Source organism: Habropoda laboriosa, unplaced genomic scaffold (assembly GCF_001263275.1).
Source record: "Habropoda laboriosa isolate 0110345459 unplaced genomic scaffold, ASM126327v1 scaffold5, whole genome shotgun sequence".
NCBI lineage: Eukaryota > Metazoa > Arthropoda > Insecta > Hymenoptera > Apidae > Habropoda > Habropoda laboriosa.
This window is the reverse complement of record NW_017100161.1, coordinates 1,094,068-1,111,610: the sequence shown is the minus strand read 5'-3', so window position 1 is coordinate 1,111,610 and position 17,543 is coordinate 1,094,068. Positions and strand designations below refer to the sequence as shown.

Here is a 17,543-nt window from a genome sequence, read left to right as displayed (position 1 = left end):
GTTGCCATCTAACTTCTTCACAGGCACAATAGTAGGGTTAGTAAATGAGAACTGATATATGACGAATACCATGAAGAATTGTTTCACTAGGAAGATCAACAGTGCAGTATTCAATCAAACGGACCTATGACGCTAACAAGCTTGTAAATATTAAACCTTATAGAAGCTGCTACATAAATAATTAAGTGCTTATCGCAACTGATTAAGTCATCGAAGTTGTTCGATAGAGTGATTGGACATTTTTGTAAACCAAATTGGTTATGAATATCTGAAACTTTATTCAAAGAAGTACTAGTATTTATTTGTACTTTCATTCATTTTGGGTAATTGTTTAACACTTCAAATTTAGTAACATAGAATTTTTAACTTAGTTTCTATAAATCATAAAGTATTTAATTTTTTATAGGTAAGTTATTATGTTAAATATATAATTGCGATTATTTACGCATTGCATATGTTACAATATTGAAATATAAAAAATTAAACATATACTTAAAAAAGTTTGTATTAAAACAAATTAACGTTTTAGCATGTACAAGGAACATATTTAGAATGTTTACAAAAAATAAGTATAAGTGTAGACATGTGTAAAAACATTATAATTTTGCAGGTGCATGGACAACACAAAATTAGATAAATATAATGCAGGGCAGGTTAATAGCAACTCCTCGAAAATTACCACTATTTGTATTTCCACAAAATATGACTTTCTTTTTAAGTGACCAGTCTACTCATAAACAAATTCTAACTGTGTATAACCCATATGATTTTCCAATAACATTTAAAGGTGTGTTCTGATTAAAACATTTAATAGTTAAGCAAAAATTTTCATACAATTTATTACATTACAGTACTATGCACTGCACCAGATAAATATAAAGTTGTTCCTCCAGAAGGAACAATAAAATCATTATGTTGTGTTGATATTGTTGTAAGACATACATCTCTTGTTATGAGTAATTGCAATGTTATTGATAAATTTAAAATACGAATCCAAGATTATCCTAATAAACAGGTAATTAGACATCCTAGATTATATATAAAAATAAAAGGGCATGTAATTGTGTTGCCAAAATAATATAGTTTAAGATTGTTTGAAAATTAAATAGATTATAGGAAGAAAAGATGTGAAAGCTCAACTGCTCCCTGGAACAAGAGAAACATCTCAAGGAACAAGAGAAACAGCTGGAAGATCTACACCAATGTTTGAGCAGCTTCCTGTAAATGAAGAGACTGAGCAACAATCATTTGCTCTTATAGGTCAAAATGAAGCAATTGATAGTAAGTGCAAAACATTTTTTGCAAGTTGCTTCATTAGTAAAGTATATCAATATTTTATTGAAGTGTAATGACAAATATGATAAGTTTCTTTGAATGGCAAAACTATTATTTACAATTACAGAGTGGGTACCAAAGTCACGAAAGTTACAACATAATTTATTTCATGAAAATATTCCAGATAAAAATACAAAAATGTACCTACCCTCAAATATAAAAAGTACTATGGATAAAGGTTAGTAAGTTACTATTTAAAATTAGCATATTTGGATTCAAATATATGTGTAATATCGAATCCAGTAGTTTAAAATCATATAACAGTTCATATTTTTAATGCCATTCAACTTTAATTTCCGCATAAAATTTTCGTCAATACAATTCAATTAAAATTGTTTTTATAAAATGAAATTATAAACATTACTTTTATTAAGTTATAAGTACAGAAGAAAATTATATACCTTAAATAAAAAAAATTAATATTTAATTTCGTATAACTATTACAACAATAAATTAAACATATTTTCAGGAGAAATAAATTATGTAGCACTATTTGCTGGAATTATTTGTATAGCTGGATTACTTTTACCTACAGAGGGAGAACAAAATAATAGAGTGCCTGATTATCTCCATATCTCTTCAAGCTTTAAATTAATATTTTCATTTGTATTAGGTAAGTGTTGTATTATTTTTGTTTTCTTTACTAAAAATAAACACAAACTTTCTGTGTATTACAGGTATGGTCACAAGTATTATTTTAAGGTTGTAATTTTTGGCTTTATATATATATGTATAACTAAAAACTTTATACAGTGATCAGAATCATAGGATAAAAGCACAACTAATATTAGGTATATTGGCATTGAGCCTCTTTTTTTTTTTTGTTACTGACTTTACCTGACTCTAATCTGTAAACTATAAACTGTCTGTTATATTGTGAATAATGCTAATATTTATTGACATGTATGACATTTTTCATTCTTTTAGTGTATATGATGCTAAATATCCTTCTTATTGAAGTTTGTGCTTTATTGCCTTATGTATAAAACATTTGTGCATATATTTGAATTTTAATGAAATTACTGTCTTTTAATATATTGCAAGTTAAAATACGAAAATATATTAATATTTATATCAAAATTAATACCTCGTTTTAATTAAAATATGTTGTGTATAGAGGTATTATGTACAAAATACGTTATTCATAATTATGCACACATTTTAAAGAAACATGATCTCGTGTAAAAATGTATAAATATCTTATGTAAAATGGGCTTAAAATTTTACAGACTTTTAAAAAATAAAAATATTTGACATATCGAATGATTGTTTAGTTTTATAATTAAATGCTCTTTACATCTATGCTTGTAATGTAATATATGAAAAATTATGGCATTTAGGTTTAATTATTTAGTAAAAGAATAATTACATAAATTTGATATATTTTGGAAATAAGAGTATTTTTTATTATCAACATGTATTTATTATTTACATAAGTTACAATGGGACACTTGTGAATAAAATGTTATTGAATAAGATGGCCATTCAGACTCTAGTTGTAAAATAATTTTCTCCTAAGTATCATCTTCTCACAAGTATCAATTGGCTAAATATAGGAATGCACAAACAGAATTGTATTATAGGGGTAAACCATTTGATGGTGCTTTTTCGAAAATAATTTAGTATAATTTACCTGAAAGTCCACCATGAAGAATTAAAACCTTTGAGTTAAGATCACAGGATTTTAGAGCCGATGTACATTCTTCAAACTTTCATTGTGTGTTTTGTATTCCATTGAGGCACTTGCTGGAAGATGTAATACTCTCCTTAAGGTATCTCTAATACGTGCTGTTGTTGCATAATCAGATGCAGTTTTATTCCATACACATATTATATCCTCCTGGTAAAATTAACCGTGCTTGACACTAATAAAATATAGATTTATAGTTTAAGATAATAAAAATTATCTCACTTGAAACCTTATAGATACAACAGCTCCACATATCTCTTCCCCAACCATAAATTGCTCCCCTAATATAGCTAATATAAGATTTTCCCAACATCTAGAAACTAAACCTTTTCTTAATCGTACTATCCATTTACCACCCTTCTGATTTGCCTCATCCTAAAAAATATACAGCTCAATAACTATACTAGAATAATCATTTATTATAAAAAGACATTGAAATACATACTTCCCACATTGGTTTTATGCCAACTTTGAAAAGATGAAAATCTGTGGATGTTGCCAGTTCTGATGGCCGGACTAAATGACTATAAAGACTCCAAAACTGCTCCACACTTGCAAACCTACCAACCAATTTTAAATTTTGGTCGTAACTTTGTATACTTGATTGTTTACCAGGACTACGTCGACTATACCATAATGCATACGCATATTGTAATTTGTGCTCATTTGGATTAACTTCTACAGGAGGCTATAATAAGTATATACTATTTAATAGCAATATATCAATAAAATAAAAAGGAAAAAAAATCATTTACACTTACTAGAGAATCTTTCTCAGTTTTTTGATTATCTTTTAACTGTGCTTCATCATCCCCACTGTCCTCATTAGCTTTTAACCTGCAAGTACTACTATAATTTACATTATAAGTTTTATAAAACAGCAAAAATTAACATTAAATTATTCTTACAATTTTTCATATGATTTTTATTCAAAAGCACTATGCCACAGACTTCATTTGTTTACTTCATTCTTTTCAATAATAACATTTCAGTATTACTTTCATACAGTCGCATGCAGAAAAATAAATTTGATTATTGTTTGGTAATTATTTTTAATGTCAAAAAAGAAATGAAAATAACAATTGAAAACTGAATATATGAAGACGTTTAGTTTCTGACAAATGTCAGGTCGTATCACGTGTTTTGTTATTTAAAATTAACTGAACAATAATTTGTAAAAGCTAATAATTAATGCATAAAACTGGCCGAATAAGCACGTATTGAGCATTAAACAAGACATTATGTCAACGAATTTTGTTTTCTATTTAAAACAAATCTAACCTCTATCTAGCCCATAGAAAAAGGCACGACGAAATAAGAACGCTAGTTTCACTTACGCCTCGAATTTATTGGACATGTTTCAAGCTGTAATATAAATCTAGGATATTGATTAAATATTATAAACGATATATTTAACAAATATAAATAAAAATACAAAGCTTGTCGCTTTCTGTTTCCTTTCACACGTTTTCTTGTATGTGTGTTTTCGATAAATTGTTGATTTCTCCCTCCGCGTTCTTTTTTGTCACTTTGTCATCAGAGATTTTACATTTAGATGTTGGTCATACTAAAGGCGTATGTAACAGCGCGTTATATAAAATGTTACATTGAAATTTTCATAAAACATACACATTTATACATTAAAATATATATTTTACAAGGTAAATTACAGAAAGTATATACCCATAACGTTTATAAGTTTATTACAGTAATTAGATTAACGCGTGGTAATATTAAACAGCGTGCATAAAAAATTTTAAGCTTCTAAAAGCCAAAATAATCGACTTTTATTAACGCTATCAATCGTCTTTAATTTTAGCCACAGAGAATTCTAATTTCAATCTTTTCATAATCTCCTCTCGCTGATACATAACTTCTCTATAGCATAGTGGTGAAAATACGATTGGACATTCATATTGTACGGTTTCGATACATTTCGTATCGTTGATTCCATCTCGGTCAAATCTAAATTGCGAGATCGATTCGACTGAAACATAAATTAGAATTTAAAATTAGAAGCATTTAAAAGTTTTATGCGTTGACCGGTACTGGTTTTCAATTGCATGATAAATATTATTATTCTCGATAAAAATTTACACTTACAGCATCCAAATTTGGAAAAGAAACACGTATGATGTTTTGATGTGATCAAATAACCATTGTTATCTTGGCGTATGGCGTAATGTCCATGCGCTATATTTCGAATAATTGGTATATGACTTAAATGTTCTGTATACTCGACTGAATATTTCCAATGATCGTAATTACCACTCTCCGCAATAATATTGAAATCTTCTCTGTGGGTATTAATAATAATTATCAGGCAAAATAAAAATTCGTAAAGTGTAAAAAGTAATTATTTGTTATTTGACATACATCGTCGGATTTAATTTTTTCATGTTGCTAAAATCTGCCACGAATTCCCACACATGTATGGGATTTGAATCTTTTATGAGACCTTCAAATAAAACTTGATGCTTTTTCTTATATACAAAAAGTACATAAAACATTAGAAGTGTTAAACTAGTGTATAGTATGCTTCTAGTTTTCCACTTCATTGGATTGATACCCATTTCTAAACAAATTTTTATTATACGATATTAATTGCACAAAAAGCTTTTTCTAGAAAGACAAATATAAAACCATGCGTACTGTTTATAGCTATCGCGTGCGTGTGGAAGTACACGAAATGAATTAAATGTCTTATGTTACACGTTATGTCAAGTTTTTTAGAGTCCAGAAAGGAAAAAGTATTTCTCACTTACTTGTACCAAATATTTGAAACAAGAGTAGTCTATTTGTTCTGATTAACTTCTTATAATTGTGAGTTATATATAATGTAAATTATTTTTTACATTAGAATACGAGTGATTTTTTATTTGATATTGTGAACTTCCGCCGGTAAGATAAATTGAGAGAGATACTGCTTCGTTTCAAATATCAGAGGACGAACGTTGAGTTATTTCCTGCTTCACGATTCGCTACGAAATGTTTCATTTCCCTCCACTGTTTTAGCTTGGGCCACGATGCTTTTCGTTATTTGATTGTGTATACATACAACCCCCACTACATTCCATTGTGGTCCCTTAGCCCCACTTTCTTAGCGAAGCAATGTATTATAATATACGCATTAAACGTGTAGCACGCATTGCACGTAAATCACGTACTAGCGGCGCAAAATGAAGCATAATTTAAAGTTTATATTAAAGAAAATTTATCAGTACACACATAATCTTTTACACTGTTGATAATTCATAAATTCCAAGCAGAACTTTAATTACATTTGACATATTTTATTTACTCTCCAATTATTTTGAAGTATCTAATTTTGCGTCAAAATAATCGCACAATATCGATACTCGAATTTCAAATTTTGGAAAGATGGATGAAAGTGGTTGCTTTTCTGTAGGCAGATGATACTCCGAATTCTAGATTGGAATTTTGGCATAATTTGGTACGTAATAATAAATCTGTATCATTTTCATTAAATATCATTTTATTAGCTTCACGTTTTGAACATATTAAAAGAATAGAATACGCACAATTTAAGGGATATACAAACGTAAGAGAATAAATGGTGGTCGATTATATAAACAACTGTTCAAGGTTGGAAAAATTTCATTTATTAACATAATTTAATAATCGCTCCATTTCTTAAATATTCGAAATTACAAAAATGTGTGCAAATTGTACAAAACATACTACTTTTTCAAATGTACTAGAATGTTTAATACAGATTTAATGTAATTTAAATAGCTTTTTAATATATACATAACAATTAATCTTATTCAATCATTGGCATTTCAGTCCTTTTAAAGTCAGCCTAATGTGTATAAAATTATAAAAAATAATTTACTACACATTAACAACAAGCGGTCGTTATAAATTTTATTATGCTTGATTTTGGAATAATATAAATTATGACGCCTTTTTTGTATTAACATTTTTTGTTGTAATGTTTGCTTTATTAAGCAAAGATTTAACATGGTGAGGCAATAATGCTTTTAATTCACGCGACATAGACTTGTATTTGAAATTTAACAGTCTTACCAAACCATTTTGATAACCAGCTACCATCCATAAATAACTCCATGCATTTGGATTCCATGATATCTAAAATTTCTTGCTTATAAGTATACCAGATTAATATAAATATCGTCAGATGCAATATACTTACCCTGTTTACTGACATAAATGGATATTCTTCAATTGGAACTGTGGTTAGCTTCTCTGGATATGGATTTGGCTGTTGCACATGTCGTTCTATGTCCTTTAAATATGATGGAATATATTAATTGAAATATAAACCATGTTGCTAAATATGAATAGGATTATTAGATGCACTTACTTTTAAATTATCACAAAAAATAATACCGAATCGATCCTGGCACTGATTATAAGTTTCTGGCATGTACTTGTAGTCATTAGAATTTTCTTTGTCCTTTTTATCATCTTTGCTATCGACTTTTGTTTCATAAAAGTCCACTATTTTGATAAATGAACTTAACTAGGAAAAATATTTACGTTTATAATTGTAAGGAAATATTTGATATAGCAATAATTTAAAAATAATAAACTTAAGGAAAAATACCTTCCTCTTTTTTTTTACAGCTTTCTCGATATCTCTACTATGTACAAGTTCGTGAGCAAAAATTGATATTATTTCTCCTGCTAATGTACCGTGAGCGATACTATTTGCGTAATCAGAAACTGCTAAAGTCTGTAAAATTTTTAAATAAAGGTGCCGTTCTATTTCAGACATATCCAATAATACTTTTTAAAAATACTTACATATGCAGGAGAATTTGTTCCTAAAATAGGATAATATTTAAATTCGTGGTCTCGTAATGAAAGTAAATAGGTGTTTGTGTGCTTGTACCTGTAATGGTATGATAAAACATTAAAAAAAATTCCATCATAAAATGAAAATATTTTGTGGTTGTTGTTGTTTACTTTAGACCATCATCAAAACAAATAACAGCACAGGGCCAATGTGTCATCCATGCACCATCTAATATAATACCCTTTTGCGAGGAAGTTTGAGGAGTATTTGTATCATCTAAATTCCAAAATTTATACAATCTATCTAAACTGCCCGAAGCTAGAAATCTTTTTCCGTTATATGGAACTAATGCTACCACTGTAACAATAACGAGCACGTTAAATTTATATTGTATTACTGAATATTATGATTTCTAAAATTTCTGCAAGAAAAACATAAATGTACTTACTACTTACAGCATTACCATGAGCATAAAAATGCTGAAATGCATTTATAAAGTATGTATTTTGTCTTTTCTGTATTGATAATGGTGATTTATATGTAAGATCCCATAAAGCTATATAACCATTTGAAAATCCCGCAGCAATTGTACTAAAAAAAAGTGTATAACTTTGTTATTATGAAATTATGAAAACAGTGTAGGAATATAGTGAACGAATCTTACTTATGTTCCTGTTCCTTTGTCCATGATAGTTTGGTACACTGCCAATTTTGATCATTGTTATCATACATAGCAAGATTTACGACTAATGTTATTATCGGATCAGTACAATATATAGGCCACCTATAATAGTAACAAATATCAATAACGGTATCAGAACATTACACAATTGCAAAATATTTGTTACTAACTCATTGTCTATAGTTTTCTTAAATTTAAGTTCCTCTGGAAAAGGTAATGAATAAATATGTACATTTCCATCTGAACAAGCTGCTGCAAGCATACCCATTCGCTTAAGACTAGACTCTGTTTCGTTTTCTTCCTTATAATTGTTCAGACTTTCATCTTGATAACATCCAGATGGACACCATTCTAAACACCATATAGTACCAGTATTATGTGCAATTGCATATGATAAAGCAGGACATTCTCTTTTGCTATCAGTCCTAAACAAAGACAAAGAATTTATTTACCAAAAGTTTAATATAGTTATATATAGTAGTTTATTTGTTACTACTAACTCATAACTTAAAGGTCCTACATTCCAAATTTGTATCATATTATGCCCAGAATATGACTTTCCTACAGTATATTCACTTTCCATTGTTGGATGAGTACTAATTGCAACATATTGATAAGGTTCTTTAGAGTACATTGGTGATGGAATAGGTAACCAAGCTAATGCCCACACTGGGCCACCAGTAAAAAAAATGGAAGTACCTGAAAAGTTATTTCAGATGTAATGCATTAATCACTGTAAAATTATAATACACAAGTACCTCTATTTTGCAATTACCTTCATCAAAACCTCCTTCAAAACGTTTCCATTGCTTCCATGGAATTTCTGTATCATACGTGTTTTCAGAAGAACTTTCCTGCTTTGTACAAACGGAAACTTCTAATTCTGGCAAATATTTGATGACATCAGTATTATTTAACAATGTAAAATGATTTGGCAAATAATCATTAAACAAATTAAATTTATAATTTTTCCGTTCACTGTAACAGAGAACACCATACATTATTGCTTAAATATTTAAAAAAATATATGTTAAATATAGAAAATATAGATATTTACAATTCCATAGTCCACCGCACAGTAGGGAGGTATGGTTCTGACCACCGAATTTTATAATGTTGCTCCTTGTTGAGAAAATTCATTCTGTAAGATGTTCCTAAAATTAACAATCATGAATTAAATTTAATAGCATAAATTTTTACTTTTTAGCAAAATGTATTCTTACTTTCTTCTGAGCTAGAATATTCTTCTTCAAAATCTGCATTTTTGTCAATTCCTTCTACTGTTACATGTTCATCTTCTACATGCTTTATTATTTCTTCATTAGAGGGATATATGATTAATGTTTATATTATTATAACATATTGTACCTCATGAGGAATAAAGTTACATTTAGAAGAATGTTTACACATATCTTCTAAAGTAGTACATGTATAAGTACAAGCTGCCTTGCGACATTTTGCTGTTCCTTGTGAAGCTAATTCTTTTTTCCATATACCTTTCCACACAGCTGGTATACTTTTGTTTTGTTCAGGTGTTCTGATTACACTTTTCTGTAATATTATTTTCGTATAATTTTTAACGTGCTGAATTAAAGTTTATTACATAAAAGTTATAAAGTAATGTACCAGTAAAGAAGGTTCCAATTTTCTTTTCTTTTCAGGAGGTAAACTGCTATCTTCAACAAGACTCTCTGTAAATTCTAAAATTTTCTCCATTGCTCTGTAATTTAAATATTACATTAGTATTTTTATTAACTTTAATCATTGTATACTTTTACATTAACTCTTACTTTTCTGCAGCTTTACGTTTCACTTTTTCAGTTTCACCACTAAAATATTGTAGTTCTTTCAGTTTGCTCTCTTCTGATTGCCTGTGACTTCTTTCATGTATTTCCATAGAGGATGGCATCATAACAGCACCACAAATAGGACAATTTACCAACAAAGCTTGTTTTTCCTAGTTTATAGAATTATTAGTGTATTTATGTCATATTTTTATTTCAAATTGTGAAAGTAAAACATTGTAAATTCAGATCAAATAATTACATACTTCATCAGATTTTCCACAAAACTGCATGTGAGATATGAAGCCATTTGCACTATGTTTTACAGTTTCACATTTTTCACAGGATAATTTACCTCTTCTCTTTTTAATAGCATTCATCAATACTTTTCTCCATAATTTAATATCATTTTCAAAATCCTGAAATATGAAATGTTTTAACAAGTAAAATAAAAAATTGACAAATTTGTTAATAAATCTCACACCTACCATAGGTTCATCACCTTCTCTCCAACTCATATCATTATGTTTAAACAGATTGTGTGACCTCCATTGCTTTTCTGCCATTTTTATTTCACATTTGGCACAAGTTATTAAATCTACCTAAATAAAAAGAAATTAAATTTACTAAAACTAATTTACGTTTTGTATAATACATTATGTAAGACTTACTTCCTCTGTGTTAGCTATAGTTTCATCTGAATTTTTCTCTTTTGTTTTGCCTGCAATTATTGGTCCCTTCAATTTTGGTATATAATCAATGTCTAATGTAGAATAGGATGATCCTCTGCCTGTACCTCTACCTCTACCTCTACCTCTCCTTCTACCTCTACCTCTCCTACCTCTTCCTCTCCCTGTAGGTTTGCCTGCAGATGTACTCGGTGGTCTACCTCTTTTTCTAACAATAATTGAATTTGGAATGTTACCCTCAGTACTACTATCATCACTTAAGCCATCATTATTACTAATATTGTACGATTTTTCATTGTGTCTCTTACTATGAACAACTGTTTCTGCAATGGAAACATCATTCATTTTTTGTGAAGCATCTAAATTTTCTTCTGATTTCTCTGAAATGTCTGGAGTTTGTTCCAAAGTAGACACTATTTTTCTAGGTCTTCCCCTTTTTCTAATCACTGGTGTATTTGTTGAAGTTTGATCATTATTACTTTGATTTATTGGAGTTGTGTTTGAACTTTCTTGGTTTAATGGAGTAGTTAATGTTATAGGTGTTAAATTAATCCTATTTTCATTGATGCTTATATTGTTATCATTTAAATTACTGTTTAAATTATCTGCTCCTTCTAATCTTAAAGTTGTTTCTACATCAGTTTCTTTTACAGGAGCACATTCAAGTACAGAGGTATTCATTGATCCTATGTGTACTTTGTTACCACTTTTATCATTTTGTTCTACCATATCTGTTAAATTTTTAATATTTTTACAATTTTGCATGTGTTCTGTATAGATTTTTCTTTCATTCTTTTTAATACTAGAATGATTTCCAGAAATGTCACTGGAATTCAAAGGCAGTGATTTTTTTGTTACAGCTGGTGTGATAGAAGTAGAAGTTGTATGTGAATCAAGTGTAGTTATAGTTCTTTCATTATTTTTATCTTCAAGCTCTTCTTTTGTACCTTTTACATGATTAAAAATATTGTTTGGTTTAGTTGTATCTGATAAAGAAGGATTAGAAATTATTGCTTTTTTTTTATCTTTATTACGAGTACTTTTTCTTTTTATATCTAGATTTATAATTTCCTTTTTCAACGACTCCTTTTTATGTGTTGTAATATAATCATCAAAGTTGGTTTGTTTGCGAATACGTTTAGATCTGCCAAGTGAATTTCCTTCAATTTCATATTTATTTTCTACCCTCTTTTGTTTTTCTAAATTTCTATTTAAATATTTTTCACTACTACTTTGTCCAGATCTTATATTTGTTTTTTGAGGCTTTGGTACATCGTTTGAGGTAGTTTCATTATTTTCTAAGTTCTTTCTAGTACATTTTATTTTTTGTAATGTTTTTTGCTTCCTTGAAATATCTACTGAGTTATCTACTTTCCCATTAGTTTTTTGTTTCTCTATAATACTAGGAAGATCTTTCTTCACTTGTTCTGTGTGGCTTGTTTTAGACATTAACTTCTCTTCATTTGTATTAATTTTAGGCACTTCTGTTGCATTTATTAAACTTTCACTGTCTGTATTATCTGTTGGAATTTTATTAACTTTTATGACTGTAGTTGGCTTTATCACAATGCTTGAATTTGTATTTCCAATAGATGTAGAAATCTCATGACCTTTATTTTCTTGTATTGTAATAGTACTTATGGTATTATCCTTTTTTATAAATTCTAAGGCAGATATTATATGTCCACCTACAAAAAATATTGTATGAAATATAAAAATTAACACTAATTACATTTTTAATTATTGTAATAATTCATCAATTTACCTTTTGCTATAGAATCACTCATACAAATATTTTGTAATACATTTGGAGGAAGAATGAACATTTTTGTGTTACCAGTTAATGAACGACTGGATTTAATAATAGATGAGTTAACATTATCAGATGAAGTGTCAGAATCCACAGTCTTTTTGTTCATTGTTACTATAATTTAAATGAAAATTGAAACTGTAGAACATTATGTAATATTAAATATTATGCACCATATTTTCATATGTGGAAGGAATTAAATCAATAACTTTTTTTGTTATTCCAGGATACTATATTTAATTTGAAATTTCATATATATTGTACTATGTTTTTAGGACATATTATGATACAAAAAAATTGTGTATGACATATTAAAAGGAAATTGGTGTGAGCAGGATTCGAACGTGGAACATGCGAAGATGAAATGTGCTTGTACAACCTATACCAAAATCACCTAAAAATTGTTACTTCTTACAGATGAACACGTGGGGCAAACCTGTTGGCAGTATGTAAAGTATTGATTGAAATATAAATATTTATTATCTTTGCGCAAAATTGATTTTAATCACACCTACTTTTAATTATCGACACGATAAGGTTAGGCGTGAAATACGTACATGTGAGAAAGTTTATCAAGTAATTTTAATGTTAAATGATTTCTTAATGTTTTTGCAGCACACTTACCAATGTTTATCAAAAAAATTTTATCTACACTAAAAATAACATTCTATTGAAAAATAAAATATTTAATCTAAAATGTCTGGAACAAGATTCGAACCAGCAAACTTTGTCTTGACACACCATTCTCACATTGTAATACAGTATGCAATACGACAGATTACTCGATATAGTAAGGTAGCGCATGCGTTTATGTTTTGGCACTTTTTCGCGTTCGAATAAAAAACATGTTGATAATTCGCATCTGCAGAGCATTGCAGATACATATTATTGATCATAGCAATAGATAACAAAAACTACATATATGTATACATATTTTTTATAGCGATATGATATATAATTCTTCATATAACCTCAAAATTATCCATTATTTTGCATTTTTGTTTTTGTACCTTTACGCAATACTTAATATTTATTTCCGTGTTACCATTGATAATAAAGTACGAGAAAATGGAGATGTAGGTAAAATATAACACAAAATGATGTATTTAAATTTTTATTTATCAAGATTTTTATAAATTTAAACCATTCTCCTGAGAAGTTCATTGATTTTGTCTTCACGATTTCCGAAATCACCACCTTCAACATAGTGGTTAGTCTTCTTGCGCCATCCGCCATTGGGTGTGTTGAGCTAATAGATAAGTTACAATTAGTATTTTAAAATAAAGATTTAATTAATATAAACATTTAAACAGTTATTGAAATGTTTGAGTTAGACTAAGGAACGCAAGAATACGTGCGTGCCATAAAGAGAAACTCGTATTACTTTTCGACATAGTTGGAGGTTGATTGAACAATAAACTTTTCTACAACCATGCCTATGTCGATATTCGAAAATCTTTTATATTTATATACCTTGAATGGCCATAAGAAATTGCTTGCATATTTGAAATATGATCCAACTGTGAATATTTCATGGATCAAATCTTCTATACAAATAATGCGAGAACGTGCTGTAACAATATTATATATTAGTATCACAGTAAATATTTAAAAAAATTCTATTACTCTTAGACAAAATAGAAGGGAGTTATATAATTTAACAAATTCAACTCTCATTATTTTGTTAAATGTATTAGAATGATTTTAAGCAGTCTTAGCATAGTTACAATGAAAATAAGCAGTACTAACCGAGTTTCTTTTCAATGATAGCATTGCTTGTGATAGGTATGCGTTGTTTATTTACTTTGGCAAATCCTCTCTTGTAAATCAATTCACGAACTGATTTTAAATTTGGATATCCCCATGTGATATAAGGTTCAACAATACGAAGCATATTAAGTGTTGCTTTGTTCAATTTTACAAATACACCATTGTTGATTTGTTTCAGACGAAACAATTGAAGTACTTTGCGTACTTTTGGAGCAACTTGATTTACACTGAAACAAAAGTAGTTGATTATACAGTGTTCAGGTCTTGTGCATAAATATCTTTGTTCAGATATAGATCATATTTACCCCCGAATACGAATAACAAATGCAAGACGTGCTTCTCCAGGGATATAATAATTGCCACGATTTTTGGCTTGTCTAATTAACCTAATTTCGTCTCTCTCTTTTGTTCTATATTCTCTCACATATTTTTCAGCCCTTTTAAAGATATTTTTCCTCTTCTTATAACGGTTTACACGTTGCTAAAAATTTTAAAATTTAATACAACTTTCGTTTACTTAAAACACTGACGTGATTACATATATTACAAAAAGTTTTTAAAAATGTACCTTGATAGATGCTTGAAGACGTACAGCTCGTATTGCCTCGCGAGCTTTCCTCCTTTTCAGAACTGATTCCGGCACTGCGGGCAGCTTTTTAGCCGCAGGCAGCTTTTTAGCTGCGGGTTCAGGTTTTTCCTTCTTCCTATATACGAAATTAAAAGTTAAAATAAAAAATTATATGATGGGCGTGCACAGATACGCAAGTCGCGTGGTACACAGAAGTTGTTAGGTTAGACTCTTCCGAACAATAAGGATTAAAACCATTATTTTAAACAACGAATGTATAAATTTAATTTAATACAAGGTGAAACACAATGTTTCACTAAACAATTAATATAACTTTTAGTGATGAAAATATTAATAATATCATGTTTCATATTGCTTACTGGTATGACTTGCCAGTAGAACGGTGTAATTTTTTATTTTTACAAAAAATATAAAAACTATACTTTACACATAGTAAAGGATTTAAAGAGAATCAATAATAACATATTTTGAAAATATTAGAAGCATATTAACCAGCGATGTTTTCAGATTTCATTAAGATTTTGAACAACACTTACGCGTCCGCCATTCTTTAGCCGAGTAAAGGATTTCTCAATCGTTGAGAACTTCAGACGATGAGATGATTCTTCCGGTTTTCGATTAATGGTGGGAAATTTGAAATTTCATGTGAAAAAAGGCTGTGCAGAAAGAGAATCAGTATGGCATGGGCCTTGCATGCAGAGTGTGGAATAAGAGATTGCGTGGAGTGGATTAGCGAGGAGAGAGTAGAACAGCGTGGACTTAAAATAAATAGTGTTATACGAATTAATAGTTTCGTAGTTATCTAGTTTTATTTATATTACTCTTAAGAAACACTAATTATTAAAACACACTTCTTTAACCTCAATCACGCAAACACACAACCCCACAATTTTGTAATGGAATGTTATTTAAAGAATGAGTATGCATTTCGTAAAAGGAAATGGGTGTGATGTGTAAGAGAGAAATTAATACACTGTAAAATGCTGTGAAACAATACTGGTATATTATAACCTTTTGTAAAATACACTTTGTACAGTTATCTGGTTTTAACAAAGACCAAAGGGATTGCGTTGCTCAGTCTGTCGTCAGCGTTCAAAGTGCAAGGATCGAGACTATCCTTAGGAACGAAGTATAACAGGTTAGTTGATTTTTAAGATAGATATTCTTTGAATTTTGTGCTGTTAATAATAGTTATTGTAAATTAGAGCGTAATTGCATGTAGTAAGCAGTTTAAAACTGATACTTACAATAAATTTGTAATTGCTTTAACATTACTAATAATGTAGAGAGTAAATTAAACTTTCTGCTTTATTTTCAAATCCTTTAATTATCGAATATTTAGAGTTTCTTGTTTAATAATAATTTAAATGGTAGTTTATAATATCGGAGGTGTTAAATCAATTTGCTGCATGCTTTAACTCTTAATAAAACAGCTTAATTTATTAATTTCACATTGAATTAACAATTGCATGCGGTAGATTAGTTAGAAATTGTTTATAACTTTTATTGCAAATTGAAAAATTAATGTTCCTTATGTGTGAATTACAGATGGACCTTCCAGGACCCCATAAAATACAAGGAAAGGACTTAAACACCAGGAAACACGAAGAAATGCAATTATTTATGAATAAATCAAATATTTATTGTAAAATTATTGTTTCAAATGTATATTACAAAAGGTTACAATATACCGATATTGTTTTACAGCATTTTACACTCTATTTACTGCTCTCTTACACTCCAAATCCATTTGTTTTTGCAATAAACCCATTGTTTAAACAATTTTCCGTTGCAAAAGTCTATAAATCAATGGCAGAACCCACCAGGAATGCGTTTTCATCGAAAAAATCGAAAAAATCCGGAAATTCTAGCGAAAACTACGAAAGTTAGAGAAAGATTTCGAAAATCGCGCGAATATACTCGTTCGGTGCTAGAGTCCTCGAGAATTCCTGGAATTTACGTCATTTCTCGGAAATGACGAAATTTCCAAGAATCGAGGCGATTCCAAGAAGTGACCTCCTGTCACATCATGTTCGCCTATTAGAAAGTCGATTTTCAGCCAAAGGGCCTTCAAAACTTTCAGTTCTCGAGAATTCTTGGAATTTACGTCATTTCTCGGAAATGACGAAATTTCCAAGAATCGAGGCGATTCCAAGAAACGACCTCCTGTCACATCATATTCGCCTAATACAAAGTCAGGATTTACGATTTTCGAAAATTTTTGGCCGAAAATCGACTTTCTAATAGGCGAACATGATATGATAGGAGGTCGATTCTTGGAAATGACGTTAGCGTCGATTCCTGGAAATGACGTCATTTCCAGGAATTCTCGAGAACCGAAAGTTTCAAAGATCCTTTGGCCAAAATCTGGATTTTCATTAGGCGAATATGATATGACAGGAGGTCGCTTC

The 17,543-nt window shown here is 29.3% G+C and overlaps 5 protein-coding genes across 6 annotated transcripts; 1 reads left to right on the top strand and 4 right to left on the bottom strand.

The window, feature by feature from the left end:
• The first annotated feature begins 14 nt into the window (after positions 1–14).
• On the top strand, positions 15–2,044 carry LOC108578388 (motile sperm domain-containing protein 1-like). The gene is made up of 7 exons (XM_017941712.1): positions 15–323; positions 611–787; positions 852–1,015; positions 1,110–1,281; positions 1,403–1,513; positions 1,805–1,948; positions 2,013–2,044. The coding sequence occupies exons 2-7, from the start codon at positions 643–645 to the stop codon at positions 2,042–2,044; spliced, it is 768 nt and encodes a 255-aa protein (XP_017797201.1). The 5' UTR covers positions 15–323; positions 611–642.
• A 975-nt stretch (positions 2,045–3,019) lies between these two features.
• Positions 3,020–4,477, bottom strand: LOC108578379 (eukaryotic translation initiation factor 4E type 2-like). Of its 2 annotated transcripts, none has more exons than XM_017941701.1 (5): positions 4,363–4,477; positions 3,787–3,874; positions 3,471–3,713; positions 3,248–3,400; positions 3,020–3,175 (listed from the first exon to the last, which is right to left on the bottom strand). In XM_017941701.1, exons 1-5 carry the CDS (start codon positions 4,380–4,382, stop codon positions 3,020–3,022), a joined length of 660 nt encoding a protein of 219 aa, XP_017797190.1. In that variant the 5' UTR covers positions 4,383–4,477. The 2 variants fall into 2 exon arrangements, with proteins under 2 accessions (XP_017797190.1, XP_017797191.1); XM_017941702.1 differs by having other exon boundaries at positions 3,787–3,871.
• A 347-nt stretch (positions 4,478–4,824) lies between these two features.
• On the bottom strand, positions 4,825–5,598 carry LOC108577414. Its single transcript, XM_017940563.1, has 3 exons — positions 5,402–5,598; positions 5,129–5,322; positions 4,825–5,012 (listed from the first exon to the last, which is right to left on the bottom strand). Exons 1-3 carry the CDS (start codon positions 5,596–5,598, stop codon positions 4,825–4,827), a joined length of 579 nt encoding a protein of 192 aa, XP_017796052.1.
• Positions 5,599–6,943: 1,345 nt separating this feature from the next.
• Positions 6,944–12,882, bottom strand: LOC108577404. Its single transcript, XM_017940552.1, is given in 19 exon segments — positions 6,944–7,138; positions 7,203–7,295; positions 7,374–7,532; positions 7,617–7,745; positions 7,817–7,904; positions 7,979–8,165; positions 8,257–8,399; positions 8,473–8,592; positions 8,661–8,915; positions 8,991–9,189; positions 9,266–9,468; positions 9,548–9,644; positions 9,714–10,041; positions 10,117–10,210; positions 10,281–10,447; positions 10,541–10,693; positions 10,763–10,876; positions 10,946–12,651; positions 12,729–12,882. Coding segments are annotated over 19 exon segments (4,584 nt in total).
• A 1,029-nt stretch (positions 12,883–13,911) lies between these two features.
• Positions 13,912–15,704, bottom strand: LOC108577760 (60S ribosomal protein L7). Its single transcript, XM_017940959.1, has 6 exons — positions 15,669–15,704; positions 15,112–15,247; positions 14,849–15,024; positions 14,523–14,770; positions 14,247–14,344; positions 13,912–14,022 (listed from the first exon to the last, which is right to left on the bottom strand). The coding sequence occupies exons 1-6, from the start codon at positions 15,677–15,679 to the stop codon at positions 13,912–13,914; spliced, it is 780 nt and encodes a 259-aa protein (XP_017796448.1). The 5' UTR covers positions 15,680–15,704.
• Between the last annotated feature and the right edge of the window lie 1,839 nt (positions 15,705–17,543).

What these genes read in the sequence shown, in the direction of transcription:
- LOC108578388 (XM_017941712.1), top strand. Translation starts at nt 643, where the DNA reads ATGCAGGGCAGGTTAATAGCAACTCCTCGAAAATTACCACTATTTGTA. An exon ending in AAGATTATCCTAATAAACAG is followed by an intron (nt 1,016 to 1,109) that starts GTAATTAGACAT and finishes AAAATTAAATAG; the next exon opens with ATTATAGGAAGAAAAGATGT. An exon ending in TCAAAATGAAGCAATTGATA is followed by an intron (nt 1,282 to 1,402) that starts GTAAGTGCAAAA and finishes TTACAATTACAG; the next exon opens with AGTGGGTACCAAAGTCACGA.
- LOC108578379 (XM_017941701.1), bottom strand. Translation starts at nt 4,382, where the DNA reads ATGTCCAATAAATTCGAGGC. An exon ending in GCATAAAACCAATGTGGGAA is followed by an intron (nt 3,401 to 3,470) that starts GTATGTATTTCA and finishes TATATTTTTTAG; the next exon opens with GATGAGGCAAATCAGAAGGG. An exon ending in TTGTATCTATAAGGTTTCAA is followed by an intron (nt 3,176 to 3,247) that starts GTGAGATAATTT and finishes TAATTTTACCAG; the next exon opens with GAGGATATAATATGTGTATG.
- LOC108577414 (XM_017940563.1), bottom strand. Translation starts at nt 5,598, where the DNA reads ATGGGTATCAATCCAATGAAGTGGAAAACTAGAAGCATACTATACACT. An exon ending in AAAAAATTAAATCCGACGAT is followed by an intron (nt 5,323 to 5,401) that starts GTATGTCAAATA and finishes TAATACCCACAG; the next exon opens with AGAAGATTTCAATATTATTG. An exon ending in CTTTTCCAAATTTGGATGCT is followed by an intron (nt 5,013 to 5,128) that starts GTAAGTGTAAAT and finishes TTTATGTTTCAG; the next exon opens with TCGAATCGATCTCGCAATTT.
- LOC108577760 (XM_017940959.1), bottom strand. An exon ending in TTTGTTATTCGTATTCGGGG is followed by an intron (nt 14,771 to 14,848) that starts GTAAATATGATC and finishes CTTTTGTTTCAG; the next exon opens with TGTAAATCAAGTTGCTCCAA. An exon ending in ATTTCTTATGGCCATTCAAG is followed by an intron (nt 14,023 to 14,246) that starts GTATATAAATAT and finishes CTTATCTATTAG; the next exon opens with CTCAACACACCCAATGGCGG.